This window comes from Patagioenas fasciata, chromosome 1 (assembly GCF_037038585.1).
Source record: "Patagioenas fasciata isolate bPatFas1 chromosome 1, bPatFas1.hap1, whole genome shotgun sequence".
Taxonomy (NCBI): Eukaryota; Metazoa; Chordata; class Aves; order Columbiformes; family Columbidae; genus Patagioenas; species Patagioenas fasciata.
The window spans coordinates 155137662-155158393 of record NC_092520.1 but is presented as its reverse complement, the minus strand read 5'-3'; the positions used below and the strand labels follow the sequence as shown (position 1 = coordinate 155158393).

Sequence of the window (20732 nt, the reverse complement as noted above, 5' to 3'; positions counted from 1 at the left end):
TTCTAAGTATATTACTAGATAATGTTCCTCTCTAGATAGTATTTCACTTCCCATAAGTTTGCTTTACCATCAAGTCCCTATTTCAAGAATTGTAAAGAAAAGATGAAATTAGATTGAGAGAACTGGACCATGTGGGTGACACTGCAGAAGATGAGGGGAAACTAAACACTCAGGAAAGAAAATATATTAGTTAGTAGTCTTTTCCTCCTCAGATATGTTAGCTGTGGAATGGTCGTCAGAGATGAAGAAGCAGAAATGGCAAACTTGCAGACAGTAACAGATAAGCCTGTGAAAGGAAGGGAGACAGTAATCTATGACACAATTATGGAATTTCAGGATATTAAGAAAACAGTTTGAGATCATTGATATCAGAAATAGGAGAGCAACTGACTTCATGCAAGTCAAGTCATTATAGAAACAGACTTGGTGAAGCAGATGTGGGCTTTCTGCCATGGCATGAAAGAGGTTCTGATGGCATAGTCTCTAGAAACCTGAATTTCAAAATCAACCTATTTATCTCAAAGTCTTTCTTTTCCCTTTCCCCTCCCCCTCCCCCTTCTTCTTTCTTTCCCTTTCCCTTCTCCTTCCCCTTTTCTTCCCTTTCCCTTTCCTCTCCTTCTCCTTCTCCTTCTCCTTCTCCTTGTCCTTCTCCTTCTCCTTCTCCTTCTCCTTCTCCTTCTCCTTCTCCTTCTCCTTCTCCTTCTCCTTCTCCTTCTCCTTCTCCTTCTCCCTCTCCTCTTTTATTTTAACTCATCTTTGAATTACTGTTAAATGTGGAAGCTCTATATCTCATAGACTTCATTGCTAAAGCGACAAGACCATTTTGCAAAATCCCATGTGGGATAACAGTATTTTCTCTACACATTTTCGTCCAAGCAGTTCCTGTGACAGGCATAAGGTTTGGATAAGGTTTTGTGTTTAGTAATCTTAGTAAACTGTCTCCCATGAGGCAGAAACTGAGCTGAAGCCTTCTCACCTAAGGACAATATTCTGTGCAACCTTTTCATGCCTCACAGTGTAGATTTAGGCATACAATAATGGTCTTCTTTTCCCTGTCCTGTGTTAATGACCCTCAGGCTTTTAATACTTTTGGTTTCAAATAATCCCATTTAGCACTTCTGAAACCTTGCATTCCAGATGTTCCTATTATTTTCTTTTTGCAAACATGCAAGAGAGGTCAAAGTTTGATGTGAACAACCTTTGCAATGTCTCTTTAAAGTTCAAAATAAGCAGAGAACTTGAGAAGATTTGCTTATGCGTTTTAGTCTTCCTGGCCCAGTGATGCTGAATATATTTTTAACAAAAGGTACGTGGTCAGAGATAAATCCCCCAGTTTTCCCTTATTAAGTTAACCTTGTTAAACATTACATTATTGTTTAACATAAGATAGGGGCTTCTCTTAATGCCATGGTGAATTACTCATATGCAAAGCTAAGGTATTTTACCTTGTTAAATGTAACTGCAGCATGTAGAGTCCAATATCTGGAGCCCTGCATCAGAGCCAGAATTAGACACAGATTTCTTAAACCTATAGCGAAGTAAAAATGCAATTAGTCTGCAACTACAGTTTATGTAATTAAAGTAGGTAGCAGTCATTTAGTGAACCATAACACAGTTGGAGACTTATAGAGCCTATAATAATGTAGTAACTGTGAATATAAATGCTGCAGAAAAACTGCTAAATGAGTATTTCCTTCCTTTGCCAAGGAATATGTAATCTTTGAAGTTCTCTGTCCACAAAAGGGGAGATGATCATGCAGGCTCACAGTAAACATTCATAGCTGTGATCAGCATGTTTATAATTAGTTATAGCAAATACTTCATTTGAGATATTCAAACATTTTACAAACATTTTGTTGAGTAACCTTTCCATCTTCCACACACAGACTTCTCTCAGACTGCAGAATGGGCTTGGCCAGAGGGATTCTGATTTGGGAATTTAAGTACCACTCCTTTCTGATGAGGTAAAGAGCTAATTAGATTCTTTCACTATTTTACTATCACTGCCTTAAAGGTTGTCTGCAGAAATACAACCATAAAAAAAGATTTAGCTGGCCTCTCAGAAACAAGTTTGAACTTTAATTCAATACATGCTTAAATTCTCATGAAGAATTTGAGCCAAATCCTTTTATGTCTGAGTAAGCTTTCTTCTCTGTGCTTCTAATCTATATCTTCGGTAAACTGTTAAGTAAGATGGCAGATGTGTAAAAATCCTCAAGATTAATGGATGAAGAACCAGAACAGACTATAATTTCAAGCTCTTGAGAACTTCATGTAAGAGTGACCATGGTAGACTTACTAGAATTTTAAAAGCATTTGCTGAGTAAAGAAACTGGGTACCTTCCAAAGCACATTCAAGGATCATCTAGACATATCACAAGTGAGTCTGCTAGATTATAAGAGACTGAATGAGGAAATCACTGATAAAAGCAATATACTAACACCATTTCCAATAAAGGGAAAATGAAAGATTTCTTTAACTTCAGTAGAGTCCCTTTGGGCCTTTGGTATGTTAATATTCCTGTCAGATGCACAACTGAAGGCTGCAAAATCTCTAAGGAACAATGAAAGTCTCTATGAGTTTAGTCAGGGTCCCCAAAGTACCTCCATGACTTAGAGGGATTTGCAGAGATCAACCGAAATATAACAGTATCTTTGCTAGACTCATTGTCAGATTGAGGCAGTTAGAGAGACTGCCCCTGTGCTGTATTATACTTGTCTTTCATTTTTTCATCACCGATACTCCTTTAGGCTATGCCAGAAAAAACAAACAAACAAACAAACAGGAAAACCCAGAAAGAGTGTGGGGTTTGGATTTTTGTTGTTGTTCTTGTTGTTGCTGGGGTTTTTTTGTTTGTTTGTTTGTTTGTTTTAGGTCTACCTGTAAATGTTTTAAATAAGAGATGCAGAGATGCATTTCTGTTATTCATTGGCTCCAAGTATTCAGAACAAACTGTAAACTGGTTTCAGTCAGCCTTCTGAACCCACTACTCTTTCCATAGCTTTGCCACTTGTCGCCCAGGGACTTTGAGTAGCTGCTATAAGGTTTTTCTGTTTAATAGCACAGGCATGATATCTGTTACAAGGATAACGAAGTACTGTGACTCCAATTTGTGCTGGGTTGCAGGGGGAGTACTTGCCTATCGTGGTCCTGTTCCTTCAGGGAATATATCCTTGAATCTAATGATCTTCGATTCAATCTTAACAGAGGCTTAAATAACTCTTCTGCTGAGGGAACATTTTCAGGGCTGAAGATAAGTATAATTTTAGTCTGAGTTCTGGTATGAGTATTTTATCTAAAGTGCTTGAAGAAGGTAGTTAGATAAAACTTGTCTTATTGGGATTGACTCATATGACGAGCTTCAGTCAACTTCCAGCAACAGTGGTGCAGTGCAAGGAGGGAAAACTGAAATCTGTCACTTAGATCTCTCTTTTCTAGGTAGTCCAGTGGAAATCAACATAGGTCTGCTGATGAAATATGTTTGTGGTATGAGCTTGACTCTTGTTTTGTCTCCTTTTGATGACACCAGCCACTTTTCTGACCCATTTTCAATCTACTCTGAAACAACACATTAAGTTGGATTATGCCCAAAGTGACAACTAAAGAATACTGATGGCAGTGGGCATGCTCAGGACTGAGCATGTGTGTCTGTGCAGTCGCTAACCTGGTCTAATTGTACCTCAGTTTTCAGGTTCTTTGCTACAAGAAAATCTAACTGTAATGATTTCAGAACTTCATTAAATTAAAACCCTGACCCTTCATTACAGTAAAATGTAAATTGTAATAAAATGTGGGCCTCCTCCACCTGAGAGATAAATTAGCATCTAAATTTCAACATATATTGAAGCCAAACTACTGCTGGAAATGACTTTTTTGTGGTAGCTGCCTTTCTGTGCCTCTAGATGGAGATCCTATCCATTTAACTCAGCCCTCCAGAGAGAACTGTGGGATGTTCCAATAAGAGCTCCATTTTGCCTTTCATACTCCATAGATCAAAAATTATTTTATTCTCTGATTTCTGGGCTATAAAATTATTTTTATTGTTGTAACTAGATTTCCAGACACCCCACTTTACAGCTTATCCAAAAGAAAAAGGGGAAAAAAATGTTATTCTGTTCTAGTTTTCCTCAGCAAAAGCGTCCTGGACTATAAACTTTGCCTATAATTTAGTAGTGAAACCCCTTGGCTTTCAGTTGCCATTCTGCAAATTCCTTCCAGTGTGCAAGCACCTCTGACAAGCTAAGGTGTGCAGTATTGCAGGTATGACTCAGAAGGAATTATATAGACCATTGTATTCAGTCACATTTACTATGTGGGCACTCATATCATATGGTTCCATCAAAGTGCAGAGGTGCCATAACTTCACCAAGAGACTTGGTTATTTGCTCAGTGGTTTGGGACCGAGGATTATTTACATGAAATCCAAGCACGAATAAGGAGGCATATGAGTGAAGTTATTTCGTCTAGTCCAGGAGGTAAAAATCCCTTTTTGTGAATCAAAACCAGTTACATAAAACCATGCCTATTAAGCATATTTTTCAGGTTTGCGCAATGCTTTAAGATGTAGAATTTAACTCAGAATGATGTCAGCTGCCCAAAGACCACATTCAAACTCTTTCTTGATTAAACAGATCCTGTAAAACAAAGAGAAGTCTTCAGCCAAAACTGTACTTACAGAAAGATAGCGTTAAGTGACCTAGTACCAGAGAGTGACTATCAGCATAAACATAGTAATAGTAAAACAATAGTACCATTATAGTAGAAACATATAATTATCCAGGTCTTAGAGGAAAAACTGCTTCTTTTTATTTATTTCCTGAAACTAGACAGATTATTGTGGTTTTTTCGTCTATACCGTCTATACTTTTCCTTACGTGATTTTGTATCAGAAATGGTGTGGTCAGTAGGACTAGGGAAGTGATCGTCCCCCTGTACTTGGTGCTGGTGAGGCCCCACTGAGGTGCTGGACCGAGTTCAGAGGAGGGTGATGAAGCTGCTGGGGCATCTGGAGCACAAGTCTGATGAGGAGCAGTTGAGGGAACTGGGGCTGTTCAGCCTGGAGAAAGGAAGCTGAGGGGAGACCTTACCACTCTCTACAACTACCTGAAAGGAGGTTGTAGCACAGAGGGTGTTGGTTTCTTCTCCCAAGTAACAAGTGATAGAACAAGAGGAAATGGTCTCAAGTTGCACCAAGGAAGGTTTAGATCAGATATTAGGAAAGGGTTGTCGGGCATTGGAACAGGCTGCCCAGGGAAGTGGTGAAGTCACCATCCCTGGAGGTGTTTAAAAGATGTGCAGATGTAGCGCTTAGGGACATGGTTTAGTGGTAGATTTGGCAGTGTTAGGTTTATGTTTGGACTCGATAATATTTTCCAACCTGAATAACTCAATGATTCTATGATTTTGAACACAAATCAGTTGGGCTCATGGCCTATATTTACCAGTTTCAGCCTATTAGAAAAGCAGTGAGCAAGATGTAGTTAATAATTGTACAAATCCTCAGACCCTAACACTAGGACTGAAGCAACAGTGTTGGTGCCATACACTGTCACCTACTCATGTACAGTTCCCTGCTGCTCTTGGCTATTTTTATTTTTGCTTTATTTCAGTCATTGTTAGTGGAACAGTGTTAGTCTGCTTTAGTTAATGTTCTACAACTCTGATCTGCTTGTTGTTTCAAGACATGTGCAGAAATTGTTTATTTTGCCCTTAGATACCCTTCGTGATGAGATGGGGAAAAGTAGATTGAGGCAGGCCCGCAGAATATCTTTTTTTGTAAGACATGTATTGATTGAGAAAAACAAAAGTGCATGCAAATGAGAAGAATGTACCACACTGAGGCAGTAACACTTTGTAAAGGTTTCTTTAGTTTTTAATAGATTGCAGAAGATGACCCGTGTGTTGAAGACTTTAGTCTTTTGTTATCTGGGAATTTTCTGAAATCAAAAGCCCAGACTAGATCTATAGTGTCCCTTGAAATCTGTAATAAATTCTGACTAACATGCCCAGTATATTTGTCATGGACTTAGAGGTTTTTCCTCTTTTTTTTTTTTTTTTAACAGTGTGGTTTTAAATGGTGCTAGGAAGGAATTTAGAATCAAAACCAGTGCAGTTCAGGATCAAAATATTTTCAGAAAAAAAATTCTATTATTGCTACAGTAAAAATAAAATCTACTTTACATAGCTTTGGACTGGAGAGGAACTGAATCAGAGAAGTTAAAAAAATGTATTTTTCTTTTGTTTGAGAGCTGAATGCTGAAAAATGCTCAAAGTAGCATTGCCCATAGGTTCCTGGGTAATCCCATTTAAATCACAAATATAACTTTCAGGTACAGACTGCTTGTTTCTTCTTTCAGGTTCTTTATATGGCTTCAGAGGATTCAAAGAAGCCATGCAATATTTAACTTGGCAATATGCACAATACAGAGGAAGGGTTTCTCTAACAAAGTTTGACAGGCATGACGTCTCAGCCATTTTTTTTTTTCAATATACACAGTATTTCCATAGTCTGTTTTGTGACAGATGTTGGAGATATATTCTAAATTTAAAATTCCAGTGATTGCTACAAGATTCATCTGCACCAAAGGGATGGACTCCTGTCAGGAAAAGTGAAAAGCACAGTCAGCAGGATGTAATACCTACGTATCTCCCGTCTGAGCATCATGATCCCAAGGGTGACATGCAGTCTTTGTCCCTTCTCCTTGCCCTTCTGTTTCTGCAAGCCTCCTCCTCATGGTCTGCAATGGAACAGGATGAATACCCTGAATGCCATAATTTTGTTTCCTCACACTCCCCATGGTTCCCTTTTACAGTCAACTAACTTGCAGATTTCACCCATCCAACCTCTGTTTCACTGTTACGAGCACCTGTCAGGGAGGTAAATGAAGGAAAGCAAAACAGACCGTTGCTGCCAGCATGCTCTGTGAAGGTTTGTTCCAGCCTGTGCTAGCCTGGGCAACATTTCCCTTTGAAGTGGTAATAGGGGTCCAGGTAAACTCATCCATGCCCTTTGCCTGACTATGACTCACTGCAAAAAAACACTGGCATCACACCAGGCCAAAACTGCATGTACCATGTTGCCCACCAAATCCCCTTGTTCTGTCCCGAAATCTTGTCTAGTCAAGGGAAGGGAAGGGAATGATTTGCAGCACTATAAATTCTTTAGAGGGGAGAAACTACTGCACTAGAAATGTTTCTCAACTACATATAAAAAAATCAAACAATGAATTATTTTTATGTGGTTTTCTTGGCTCTGGATATTTTCCATGTAGTGATCATGGTGTTTGCATTCCACAAAGTCATATATATTTTAAAATATATTTCAGAAAATTATCTTGGTTGGTTCTCAAGTCACAAGAGAAATTTCTTGCCTTTTCTGGGTATTCTCTGTTTAGCAAGAATGCACTTAGTATACACGGATAAATTATGGTAGCCCATGGGAATCAGTGCCATATTGTGCAACTCACACAAACACCCATGGGCTTGAAGAGGAAAGCTCTGTTTGTTCAAGAACAAGATCTGGTACTTCTCATAACAGGAGGTCATATTACCTTGAAATGCCTCTGGCCTGTAGATCTGCCTAATAAATAACATCTGTTCCCATAACAACTGCATCTTCAGTGGGAGGGATGGGCTCCATGGCATGACAGAAACAAAAGTAGTCCACAGGCAGTCCTGTACCAAGGGAGCAAGCAGCCACCATAAGAAACCTCACTTAGGACCTGATTCAAGCCCTATTGGAGCCAACAGGAAAGGGACCAGCAGATCGCAGGGGGTCTTGGATTTGGAAGCACGGACACCCCTGTCTCTGCTCATGTAGTGGTGGTAATATTAACAGTGATGATATATGTCATTTGAAACTAAATGTTTTCCAGCCCTGTACCTTCTCAGCAGCACACAGAGCAAAACATGGTTCACTTTACAATCATACTGATGCAAACAAAGGAAGATTTTACTGGAGTAAGTGGTAGCAAGCGTGTTTCTCCATACCTAAGAGAGTTGTAACTGTCAATAAAATTTGCAGTCCCGAACTACCAGCCTACCCATGGCAGGAAAATTTTGTGCAAAGAGAGATCACTGGGAGAGGGACTCCTCTGGTTTGCTTCCATTCAAAAGACGGCAGCGAAATCTTATTCCTAACAAGTAAAATTAGCTTTTAGCTCTCATCCAGCTCCCTGCATTGGAAATAATAAAATCAAGGGAATATTTACTGAATTACCAATATTTCCACAGGAACTGGATGAAAAAATCAGCTGGAGAGATTTAGGAATAAAGTTAGCTGGGAGATGATTATTTGGTTTGACAAGTTTTAAGGTTTTAAAATTAATTCTAATTCTTCAGTGGTATGAAAGCAAAACCTCTGAACCTTTTGTCAAAACGAATTTGTAGAGAAACACCTGTTTTCTTATCATAAAGCATAATTTTTTTCAGCTCTGATCCTCATTCTTTTCCCTTCTTACTACCCCTCTCACTCTCTGTCACCAGAGGTAGTTGCAGAGCCCTGGATCACAAACTCTTTCAGCTGAAATTTTTCTTGAAATCAATACAACTCTGTGAGTTATTTTGTCTTTTCATCAAATATGCATTCTGTGAAGAATGTTCATAAACAATTTTGCTTGAGAGAAGTTCTTAGCTTGTCCCAAAAAAATGATATCTTACACATCTAGCTGGGTAGCCAGCTGCTCAGCTGTGGGGCTTTGGGTAAAAAAACACACAGTGAATTGCTGAAATGACAGCCCTATATATTAAAGATGTCTGGGCTATTCTCCTTTCTATTTTTTGCACCAAGCATAAATTCTGTTCTATTCTCCTCAGCCTACTCTTACTGTACAAAGTACATATTTAATTAAAACATTCTTCCTCACAGTTTTGTTCTCCTGAACCCGATCCCAAGGATTTTAGGGATGTACCTGCGAATAGATAGTAGGAAAAAAATGTCTGTCTAGCCTTATGTTCCTCTATTTATCCATGTGTTCACTTCAACATGGAATTGGCAAACAAATTTTAGCTGTTTCTGAAAGCAAAGCCAAATGCATGAGCCCCACCTTCTGACAGTTGTATTTCTTCAAGAATATATTTGTAAGATTACAAAGTTTCTTCAGTCAGAAAACCTTTACCCTGGTATAGCATTTTTACTTTTCCACAGAGACAGACTTGTTTTTTTTTTCTTAGAGGTCAGAAGGGTTTTTGCTGTTGTGCTGACATTTTGAATCGTCATCTTCCTTTTGCATCTGAAAGAAAAAATGCAGTGATGAAATGACAGTGAAAATGCATTGCTCTGTTGAAGTGACATGGATTGTATATATCTGTGCATCAGCAGGTCAGTGACAGAAGCCAAGGAAAGATTCCTTAGTCCCTGATGTATGGAAGACCCAAGCATAAGTGAATTTTTTGTCTTCCTTTGATTGCACCCCAATTTTAGAAGCTTTGTCTTAAACAAGTGATGCTTTATGGGTGGGGAAAAAAAAAGGAGAATATTTCAATTAGAAACAGTCTAACTTCTCTGTCACATCTGGCCTTCATGCCTCAATAATCCCTTGAGCATAGCTTATAAATAATGAGTGCTCAGAGGCTGACTACAATTCCAGTGCATTCTGTTGACTTCCAGGGGATGCACAAAAGGATTGTATATATCCTTAAGGCAAAAGCATGTTCTGTTTTCTCTGTCTTCTATCAAATATATATTGCTAGTAGTTTAATTATTATTTATTGAGTACTACCACTAGGCTATATAGAGCACAAAAATAATTGCTGTGTATAAGCAGAAAAGATTTTTATTTGTTTCGTTATCATTACCCTGCTATCCATTTCATACCTTTTGTCATAGCTTTATGTGATACAGGTTAAAAACAGTGTGATTTGAAAAAACTGTCGGAAATACAAGCAAGTAAGCATCAAAAGATAATCTCATCATGTTAAAAAAAACCCAACAAACAACGACCCTTTTTCCAGGTACAATTAGTCAGGAGGATATAAAAACTCCAATTTAATCTCACTGAAAAATTGCGCACATCTAACTTTAATAGCCAGGTGGTCAACTGAAGTAAGTTTTCTAATTCTATTGACTTCAACAGTCCTACTCTTTTTTTGTTTATTGGCACACTAATAACTTTAGATTGATGTAGTGCTAAAATCTTTGCAAGTGTTGACAAAAAGAGTAACTGCAGTGTTAGAAAATTAGAGGGAGACGTGACACAAACTTGTTCCATAACCCTCACAGAAGCGTACACAGGTGGAGCATGAAGGAAATATGGAAACATAAGTCACCTTTGTGGAATTTGACTCCTGGTAAATCACATCTTCACCTTGGGTTGTAAGAATGGCATACACTTAGGACTGGATTTTTTCTTTGAGAATAGGGTTTGAAATGAGCAATGTGAACTATTTTGTTGGTAAGAAGAAATTAATATGCGGGTCCAGTTCCAAAATTTTCAAGGCACTGTTAGTTTTATAATAGAACAAAGGGAAAAATGCATCTGAGCATTTAGAAATCTAGATCTGGGTTCAAATGTTGTGTCTTTGTCACATATTTAGAGGTATCCTATTGTTATATTATACCAAAGTGGATATTATATGTTGCAAGGTGTTTGAATTAGCCAAAGCTGAACTGGTCCTTCTGTACACATCTTCTATATTTAAACTCTTTTGAAAAAGGTTTTTTCTGTGATCCATTTCCTAAAGGCAAAGGGACTAATTTCATGATGGTATCTGTTTTGTTTTCTTTCCTCCGCAGGCTTAAGTGATAACTGAGTATCCTGTTAGCTGTACAGAAATGAATAACTCAACATACATAAACTCTTCCAATGAAAATGTGATGGCTCTGGAGAGCCCCTATAAAACTGTGGAGGTGGTCTTCATTGTCCTGGTAGCAGGGTCTCTCAGTCTTGTCACCATAATTGGGAACATCCTGGTCATGGTGTCAATCAAAGTCAACAGGCATCTACAGACTGTCAACAACTATTTCCTGTTTAGCTTGGCCTGCGCTGACTTGATCATCGGCATCTTTTCTATGAACCTCTATACCCTCTACACTGTGATAGGCTACTGGCCCTTAGGGCCTGTGGTGTGTGACCTCTGGTTGGCTCTTGACTACGTGGTCAGCAATGCCTCTGTAATGAACCTCCTCATTATCAGCTTTGACAGATACTTTTGCGTCACCAAACCTCTAACATATCCTGTCAAGCGGACCACTAAGATGGCAGGCATGATGATCGCAGCTGCATGGGTGCTCTCCTTCATCCTGTGGGCCCCTGCAATTCTCTTCTGGCAGTTCATTGTGGGAGGGAGGACTGTCCCAGATGGGGATTGCTACATCCAGTTTTTTTCCAATGCTGCTGTCACTTTTGGAACTGCCATTGCAGCCTTCTATTTGCCTGTTATCATCATGACTGTCCTTTACTGGCAAATCTCTCAAGCCAGTAAGAGTCGGATAAAGAAAGGGAAAAAGGAAGCTGCCCAAAACCAAGATACAGTTTCCCCGAGCCTTGTCCAAGGCAAAATAGTGAAACCAAACAATAACAACATCCCGACCAGTGGGGATGGGTTGGAGCACAGCAAAATTCAGAATGGAAAAACCACTGGAGACACTGCGATGGAAAACTGTGTTCAAGGGGAGGAGAAGGAGAGCTCCAATGACTCCACCTCTGTCAGCGTGGTTGCTTCCAACATGAAAGAGGATGAAGCTGCCAAAGATACTAGCCAGGCTTCTGCCTCCCAAGACCATCTCAAAGTGGAGAACTCCAAGCTGACATGCATCAGGATAGTCACCAAGCCCCAAAAGGGTGACTGCTGTGCCCCCATCAACACTGCTGTGGAGATCGTAGGTGCCAATGGGGACGAGAAGCAGAATAGTGTAGCCCGGAAAATAGTCAAGATGACAAAACAGCCAGCCAAAAAGAAACCGCCTCCTTCTAGAGAGAAAAAAGTGACAAGGACTATTTTAGCCATTCTCCTGGCCTTTATCATCACCTGGACCCCATACAACGTGATGGTGCTCATCAACAGCTTCTGCACATCCTGCATCCCTGGCACTGTATGGACCATAGGTTATTGGCTCTGTTATATCAACAGCACCATCAACCCTGCTTGTTATGCGCTCTGCAATGCTACTTTTAAGAAGACCTTTAAGCACCTTCTTATGTGTCATTACAAGAACATAGGAGCTACGAGGTAAAAATAATAATAATAAAAATAATAGTGAAAAGGGTGAAGAAGTTCAAAATTAAATCAAAAAAGTACAACATGCCATAGCACTTTATGATCTTCTATGGAATGTGCAATCCAGGATGTTAGTGCAAATACTGACATGGGGCATCATCTCCACCCCTGAGAACTACAGTTAAAAACATTTTTTTAAATTATTGAAAATAAGTAGTGAGGACACGAGGATATTTGAAAAATTATTCAAGTGTGTGTACTGGAGGCACAATTCCTTAGTTTCTGAGAGTATTCTGCAGAAGGGCTTTAGAGTCTACAATTTTTTTCATTTTATGTGAAATACTTGTTCCTTTTTTTTTTTTTCTGTGTCTGTTTAATATGTCTTCATCTAGGGAAAAATAATGGAATTTTAACAATAACTGTGTGGAAGAGGCATAGGAGTTTGGAAGATCTGTACATAATCCAGATGAATCATGGTATAAATTTTCTAAGTCTCAAAATTGTCTAAAGTTTTATTGTCACTGTCATGTGAGAAGCTTAATGTTAAATGATAGAACTTATGTTGGTTATGACACTACCATTTCCACAACTGCATCAGTTCTGAAATTTTACTTATGGTCAACATGTAACCATTGTCTAAGATGCATATCATTTGAAGTCTGCCACTTGTCCCCTTCTATGGGATTTTGTTCTGTGATTCCTTCATCACGTCAAGATAAAAGTGAAAAAAGACAGTCTCTTCCAGATTGCTACATACCAAGACTATTTCAGCATCTATGTAAACCAAAGCTTTTAAGACAATTTTATTCACTTTGTTTGTCATATAATATCCACCCATGGATTTGTCTTTTATCCCCATCAGCCTTTTCTTCCATTTTGTACCTTACTTGTCTAGGGCATGAAGATTGAATACCAAAAGAAGTTGTAAATTCAAAAGTCTCATCCAGTCAGTCACCATGATGGCCAAGCCAAGGGCCTCAGTTGAACAACAGAAACAAGATTATTACTAGAAAAATCGAGGTTACATCCTTTTAAAGTTGGATGTATGGATGAAAAGGTATGCTGAGGCTCAACAGAATGAATAGTTAACATTAGATGACTATAATCTTGACCAGTCAAAAGATGATACACACTCATCTATTGAGAAAAAGAATAAGATGGACTGATGTGCCCACACGGATCAAGATCTGCCTAAACTCTTAGTGTGAAACCAGGGTCTCCCTCATAGGTATATCCTGGACAAGATGTTTACTTTGTGGAAAAGACTTGGCTGCATTGCTTTTTGTATCAGCTGGGAGCAATATTTTCACTGTAAACCAAGGGATAATGCTAATAAAAAGGCAGAGGGAAAAACAGTGATTACACAAAACCAGATACTGAATTAATCTTGATAGGGGGCTGGCAGGGGTAAATTTCACATAATATCTGCTACTCCACATCAGCTCAAATCCAGATTCTTTCTGCCTGGCAAAGAATTTTCTACTTCAATATTTGGTATTTATTTTAGCACAACTGAGCACTGTGTGGATAGGACAAAGTATATCAGATTACTGAAAACAGTAATTGTCTGTGAGTTATGCATATTCTAGTTACCTCCTCCCTAGTTACTCTAATTTCCAGGCCCTAGCGAAGGTACACCTACAGATTTTGTTACCCAATAAAGTAGTTTACTGCATAGAAAGTGTCCCAAGAGACTGCCTTCTGGAGTGAAAGCCACTTGCCAAATAGGACACAAAATAATTTTGTTATTTCATGCTACCACATTAGAGTCTTCCAAAGTGCATTTCAAAATAGCTACCTTCAAGATTACAGGGAAATTAATCTTACAGACTTAGGTTTTACATTTGACAAGCTTATTGAAACACAGTGTCAAAGCACTTTGGCAATATGACAATTTTCACATTTCAAAGTACAAGTTCCTAGCAGAAAGTGAAAATGAGGAGGATTAAACTGCAGTAAATTAAAGCCACATTAAACTCAGGATTAACGTGTCTTAGTATGAATTCATTGATTTTATACTCCTAGTGATTTTGCCCTAATATATCTAAGTGTCTCCATGCAGCCAAGGATCCAATTTTGCAACCCTCACTCACTTTGAGTCTTATTTACTATCACTATTTTCATCTTCCTGCTTGTAAGGAAGAATGCCTAATGATAAGGCTTGCAAAACTGAGTGCTGCTTGTCTTTCAAAACTACGTTCACTGGGCTTATCTTGACAGGACAAAAGAAAGGCTTACATGATCATTTCTAGACCATTTCTTCCCTACAGTGTTAAAAAATCAGATGAAAATCAAAGATAAAATGAATTGTGGTCATTTAAAAATCTTACTTCTTTAGAAAAGTTTCATAAAAACACACCTGCTTCTTTCTTTCAGCAAGTGCGGGGGGTATCAATAGTACAGATGTTCAAATTGGGAAATAATGGTTTGTATATTATTTAATCTTTTAACTCCAGTTTTCCATGAGGTGTGCAAATTTTTTATTCTGACCTTTGAAGCTGTCACTTGTTCATAAATTACGAATTCCTCTAACTAAGGACACTTCTACAAGTTAAGAAGTGCACGATATAGATTACAATTATATATTTTCATCACATGATGTGATGACACTCAAAATACCATGCAGAAAAAAATATTTTGGGGGCAGCATTCACGAAACAAAAGAGAAAAAGAAAAACAAAACAAAACAAAATAAATCTTCAGTTTGAAGCTTTCTGGCACTTTTTCCTAGCACCACCACTGTTTTTGATGACATGAGGTTATGATGCTTATGTTTGTTTTATAGTGTATTTAAAAGGTTTGCAGGACACACAATTCCATGTGTTTCTGTCTTGTACCAGTTTGATTAAAAAATACTTCCATGGTACATCCATATTTGCAGCCAATTAAACAATGTAAAAATAGACTACATAATGCACCTCCTCATTTACGCGCAGTCTTACACACACGCCCCAACATGGTTTATATGCACAGCAAATAATATATAACATCCAAGATATTGCATGGGAACCTGTCCATATTGTGCTCACTGGCAGCTGGTGGGAGGTGCAGAGCCCAAACTTACTCATGACGCTTTTTAACTTCTCCCAGAGGCAGAGAGGGCAGAGCCTTGTCCTGAGACACTGTGAACCTCTTGAATCTTCAGCTGGTTGTGGCTCAGCAAGGCAAAAAGAAGGATAATATTTCAGAGCCACAAAATTATTTGTTGTTTTCAACATCTTTTGAGCTCTTTTGTCTTTCCTTTGTGTCCCGAACAATGTTCAGCAGGTTTCACTTCCCTTCTGAGTGATAGTTCTGCAAGATGTAGATGTCGGTCGTGAAGAGCAGTGCTCCCTGGGTACCTCCTCCAGCTTCCCTGGCTGTCAGCTGTGCCCCGTCGCCCCCGAGGCCCCTGGTGGCCCTGCTGCTGGTGCTGCCACGTCTTCACCTTGGGCTTGGCCAGAGGATCCCAGTGGCACGTCCACACCATGTGCTGTGCTCGCCACTTTTGTTTCACATAGAAAATGAGCAAGCTGTGCAGGTGACTTTCAAGAAAAACAAACCAAACCAAACCCCAAAGCTAGCAATTTTTGCTTTTTCTTTTTATTCATTTCCAGAAATAGGCTAAAGCTGAAAAGCCCAACCACCCCTTAACAATAGCCCTGCTGCAACAGGACCTGTCAGCTCAGCAGATCCAGGAGAGTGACTTGTTCTGTCACAGGTCAGCCCTACCTTCACTCTCCAGGGAGAGAACAACAGCCTGAAGATATGTCAATCCAACTGGCACCTTTTCTGAGCATTAAAGTTAAAAAAGGAAAAGAGAAAGAAAGAGAAAGAAGGAAAGAAGAAAGGAAGCAAGCAAGCAAGAAGCTGAAGTTGAGAAATCTATTTTCCAGTGAGGACAAAACCTGAGAAAAATGTCTGTCAGCCTTCTGTTTGGGATTTCAATTTGATTTGCTAGGAATCATGCGGATCCATTCAGAGATAGCAAAGTGTTTGAACATCGCCTTATGGAAAACAGTCCAAAGCCAACAAACACATCACTATAGGTCAGATTTTCTTTCCTTTTTATTTTTCCTCACAAATGATCATGGGGAAAAGAGTGTTCAAATGGACCCCAGGGATCAGTTCCTTCAAAACATGGAGGGAACAAAAGCAAATGCTACATCTAACAGCTCTCTGTTTTGTATTTTTCTGGTGGAGGAAAACATAACAACAAGAGGAATTATCTCTACTGAACATGGCTGTGGCGAGAACAGCCCACACACTGGTGAGGAAGCCCTCAGGGTGTCCCAGCTGCTCCTGGCCATTCTAGCTGGGACAGGGGTAGGACAAGATGGTCTTTTTTTGTTGTTTGTTTCATCTCCTGTTGGATTCAAACATATCCATGTGTCTGCTTTGCAGTGAAGCTTGCCAGTAAAAACTCACTGACCACTTCCATGTTTTTGACTGATTTTGATACCTGTCCTTCATTCCTATGGATGAGACAGCTGGCCCAGTGCTACCTGCAGATACAGCTCCTGGTTTCTCCTGTGGTGCTGAGGTAGCAGACTGAATTTTTTGCCTCGACTGGAAGCACCTCTCCTTGCCACTTCTGTTACCCAAAGCTGATCCTGGTACCAACCTTGAAAGATGAAATAGGTAAAGCATCCTCACAGCCATCATGTGATACAGGCTAGGGTGAGGGTGTGAGTAGCAGTGGAGAGTGCTGCTGATACTGTTTTCCCTTCCTCACATTACAATAATTCCTAAAAATCTCAAGTTTTTACAAAGCAGTATTCTTCTTGTGAGAAGCTAAATCTTAGGTAAGAAACAGCAAGGAAACACTCTGGTCCTGGGACTGAGTGGTGTTTGCTAAGAGGTAGTGGGTTTGGAGTCTAATAGCTTTTGATATTTTAAAGATCTCCTCCTAGATGGCTCTGTACTCTCAGCTGACAGCAGTGCAAGTGGCAGCAACTAAGACTGAAAGAAGTAAGCTTTTTTTCACCCCTGGATCAACAGATATTTTATTTAACATGCCTAGAGATCCTTGCTAATGATGTGATTTCTATACAGTATCGCTTTTATTGTTCTTGTATAACATGAAAAGCTCTAGACTTTTAAGAATTTTATTTTTTTTAAATTTACAGAAAATCTTTCCCTGAAGGAAGCTGATAGATGGTCCTTAATTTGCTGTGGCTTCTTTTCTCATTTCTCTGCCTGTCTTTCCTCTTTTGTCACAGTCTTAACAAAAAGCTTTCCTCCCTTACTTTAACAAGGATTTTGCCTGTGTTTCAACTACAGGTGTGCAGTTCCTCTTGCCTTTCAGGCACTGTGAATGCTGGCATTCAAATTCTTTAACCCTTCCAAAATGCTGCCTTGCCTAGCATGCAAATCCCCATCCACTGAAGCCCAAACTACTATGCGGAGTGACGAGCTCCATAAATCTTTTCTGCATGGCTTTTAAATTGGAAGTAAAAAAACCAAAAACCAAAAAACAAAAAACCTCATATGAAATAAAGACAAATCAATTCTCTTATTCCCCAGTTTTGTCATCTCCATATTAAAAATAACACTGGACAATGGCAAAGAGTTAACTTGTAGTGGAATATCATGCAGTAACATGCACAGATTAATTTCATGCCCTGTGCAATGTTAAGGCAGCTCTCCTTTCCCTTGAATCCCCTTTCATTCCTGCACTTACTAGCAGAGTATTCAGTGAAAAACCAAGTCTAAGAATGTAATTATAGCAAGGCTGTGTTGGACATGAATGATTTACCACAACCAGTGCAATCGTTCCTTCTATACTTTTACTGCCCTCCTTTTGCTATGGCCTCTTGCTACATCATGGAACTACTGGCTTACACAAGCGTATCAGTCCTCCCAGGCCTCATATTTCAGGATACTGGGTGGATTTGTTATACACACTTCTTTCTGGTATTAAGCAAATAAAGAGAAAAAATTCTGGTGCATTTTTGCCTTCCAAAGCTCCGCATAACCTGAAAAGTGCCATTAGGTAACAACTCTTCTTCAACTCTTCAGTTTCTTTTTCTTTCTGTTTTAAAAATTTTGGTTTGCCTTTTTTTTTTTTTTCCTCCCCCAACTTTACTTGCTAAGAAGCACACAGAAACTTTTCTTTGAGATGTCCCAAAGTTCTCTGACTCTCTGTGAGAAGTGGCTGTGGCTGGTCCATGAGTCAGTGTGATCACAGTCCATGCTACAGTGGCCTTTGGAAGGAAGGATTTTGCTGGATGTTAAATGTTTGGACTGTCTTACCTGACAGCACTGAAGAAAGCACAGGGAGACAAGCTTGGCATACCCTGACTTGTGAAGGGACAGACAAGGTCATGGCTGGATTATTTTTCTGCTCCACCCAGCTCATGTAGGCTTGGGCACGAGATGGTTTTCTGCCCCTGCTGAAGCTCTGTCTGTACACCTATACCCCAAAGACAGCCCTTCTCTAAAGCACATCATTGTAGCAGTGGTAGTAATAATAATAAAAACACTGGTGATAGTGCCACGGCTGCCAGTGAACAGATTCCTTATATCTTCTCCCTTAATTCTGGTGTCACTTTGCAGAGGTGGTTGGTAAGTTAAAGACTCACAGTTTGTAAATACCTTTAGATAGTGTGTTTTAATATGACCAACACCATATCTTGACTGTGTAAAAAATATTGCATTACGTGTAATACTATCCAGATAAGGTTATAATGTAAATATATCTACAATGAATGTCCAATTACTCTTCAAGCTCTATGTATGAGGAAGAACCTCATCTCTTCTTGAGACCTTTTTTTAACTTATGGGTATGGAAAACCTGTTATTTATTTATACAAAAAAAACCCAACCGCATTCTTTTCTTCAAAAGAAAATACTACTGCAAGAAAGAAGGCAATGCATTATGTGTATGTGATATTCAAAATCATATGGTAAAATCGAGAACTGAGGACCTTACAAGTCAGGGACTGGTTAAATTCTTGATGCCGTACATTTGATCTCATATAAATAAGATAAGCACAAGTTTATGGTTAGCTGTGTAAAGCTGGCCCACTTGATTGTACATACATTATAGATATATATTTATATATACTGTATAGATATATACATATTATACACAAAATTCATGCAGTGAAAGCAAAGTTTGATAAAGTCATATTAGCTGGGAATTTGGATGTAATGTTGTGCTCCATTTGGAAGAAAAACATCTGTGTTATTCAACAACATTAAAATATGTGCAGGATGAAGGAAGAAGGTGCTTCACCAAAGCAACTCATGAAGGTCTGAGACGATGAGGGTTTGGAATATTTTGATGACACAACTAAAATTACATGCAATATATGTGTATGTACTTCTGCTGAGTTGTATTTCTAGTTAAAGCATTGCATTAAACAGTGAATTATAACAATAATAAAAATGGGTTTGTATGTTTTTTTGTTTTTTGTTTTTTTTTTTTTTTTGTTTTTTACACTGAGTGAAATAGCCTGTGAAATATTAAACTGAAATAGTAAGTGGAGAAAAATAGTTTCCCTACAGTAGCCACAGGGCTGTGAGACTGTCTGTAATAATTAAGAGAAAAATTCTAACTTTCTTTTCCCTGGCCTTCTTGGCAAGTCTGAAGTTAAGAGAGGTCTTGAGTACCACTTCACTTGTCCTTGTCTTGTCCACAGCTCTATTCCTCCCTCAGTTCACCTTCTCTGGTGACTCCGCATCTTTCAAAAGATTTCACCTTTGACTGCAAATTCCCTTCAGCAATCTGACAAGGGCCTCCAATAAGACATTCCTCCATATATTTCTGCCATTCATGTGTTAAAATGGAATAGGTAAGAGACTTTTGTAGTCACCCAAAGCAAAACAAATTTTTAGTTATTTATGGAGATGGTGCCACTAACAACCAAATGTATTTTGAGCAACCTTTGCCTTACAAATGCAAATCTAGTTGCATGGCATACCTAGAAAGCTTCTGGGAACAGGAATAAAAGACACAGGTTGCATATCTTCAGCTCCTCAGGGTCACCTCCACTTCAGGAGCAGACAGGGTTCAGATACAGCAGAGGAAGCCAGTGGTAGTGACTGAGGATTGTTCATGCCCAGGTAAACCTGGCTTTTGGTGCACAGTCAGTCTAGTGATTTGACAAGTGATTTAAGACTGGGACTCTTGGGCATAGTGGGTGCATCAGCTCTATCAGGATCAGGAAACTTCAGCTCAGCCACTCCAGAATGGAAAGATGTAATTTCAGTAAGGTGGTCTACACTGACTTACTTTGTTCTAATTTTTTCTTTTGTTATTATCTGAGGATTTTCATTGTTTCCACCTTTTCAGGCTTTTATACCTATGTCTTCTCTAAGACTTACCACCACTGCCATTTGCTCTAGTGTTTCTTCAGTGCAAGCTCACCTCCAGCCATTTCACCGACTTCCTGTCCATATGCTTTCAACAATGAAAGCCAAAAATGTCACTTTTTCACCTGCCTTTTTCTCAGAACTATCAGATAAATTTATGTGTTCAAATATATCCTTTGCTTGCCCTATATTTAAGTCCTTTGCACTCTGCAACACATATACTCTACTGATAGGCTGTAAGGTGGGAAAATACTATTACGTCTCTGTTATAGATGAT

The 20732-nt window shown here is 39.0% G+C and overlaps 1 protein-coding gene across 10 annotated transcripts in view; it reads left to right on the top strand.

The window, feature by feature from the left end:
• The window catches only part of CHRM2 (cholinergic receptor muscarinic 2), a 107229-nt gene extending 87700 nt beyond the window's left edge, over positions 1–19529 (top strand). For 6 of the 10 annotated variants that reach the window (XM_071798521.1, XM_071798530.1, XM_071798537.1 and 3 more), the window contains 2 exons: positions 10734–12169; positions 15754–19529. In XM_071798521.1, the coding sequence (XP_071654622.1) occupies positions 10773–12169; positions 15754–15790 (1434 nt within the window). In that variant the 5' untranslated portion in view covers positions 10734–10772 and the 3' untranslated portion in view covers positions 15791–19529. Of the gene's footprint in view, positions 1–1906; positions 1965–10733 lie in introns of those variants that run through there. The other 4 variants (XM_071798539.1, XM_071798548.1, XM_071798544.1 and 1 more) reach the window with 4 other exon arrangements.
• Positions 19530–20732: the final 1203 nt, after the last annotated feature.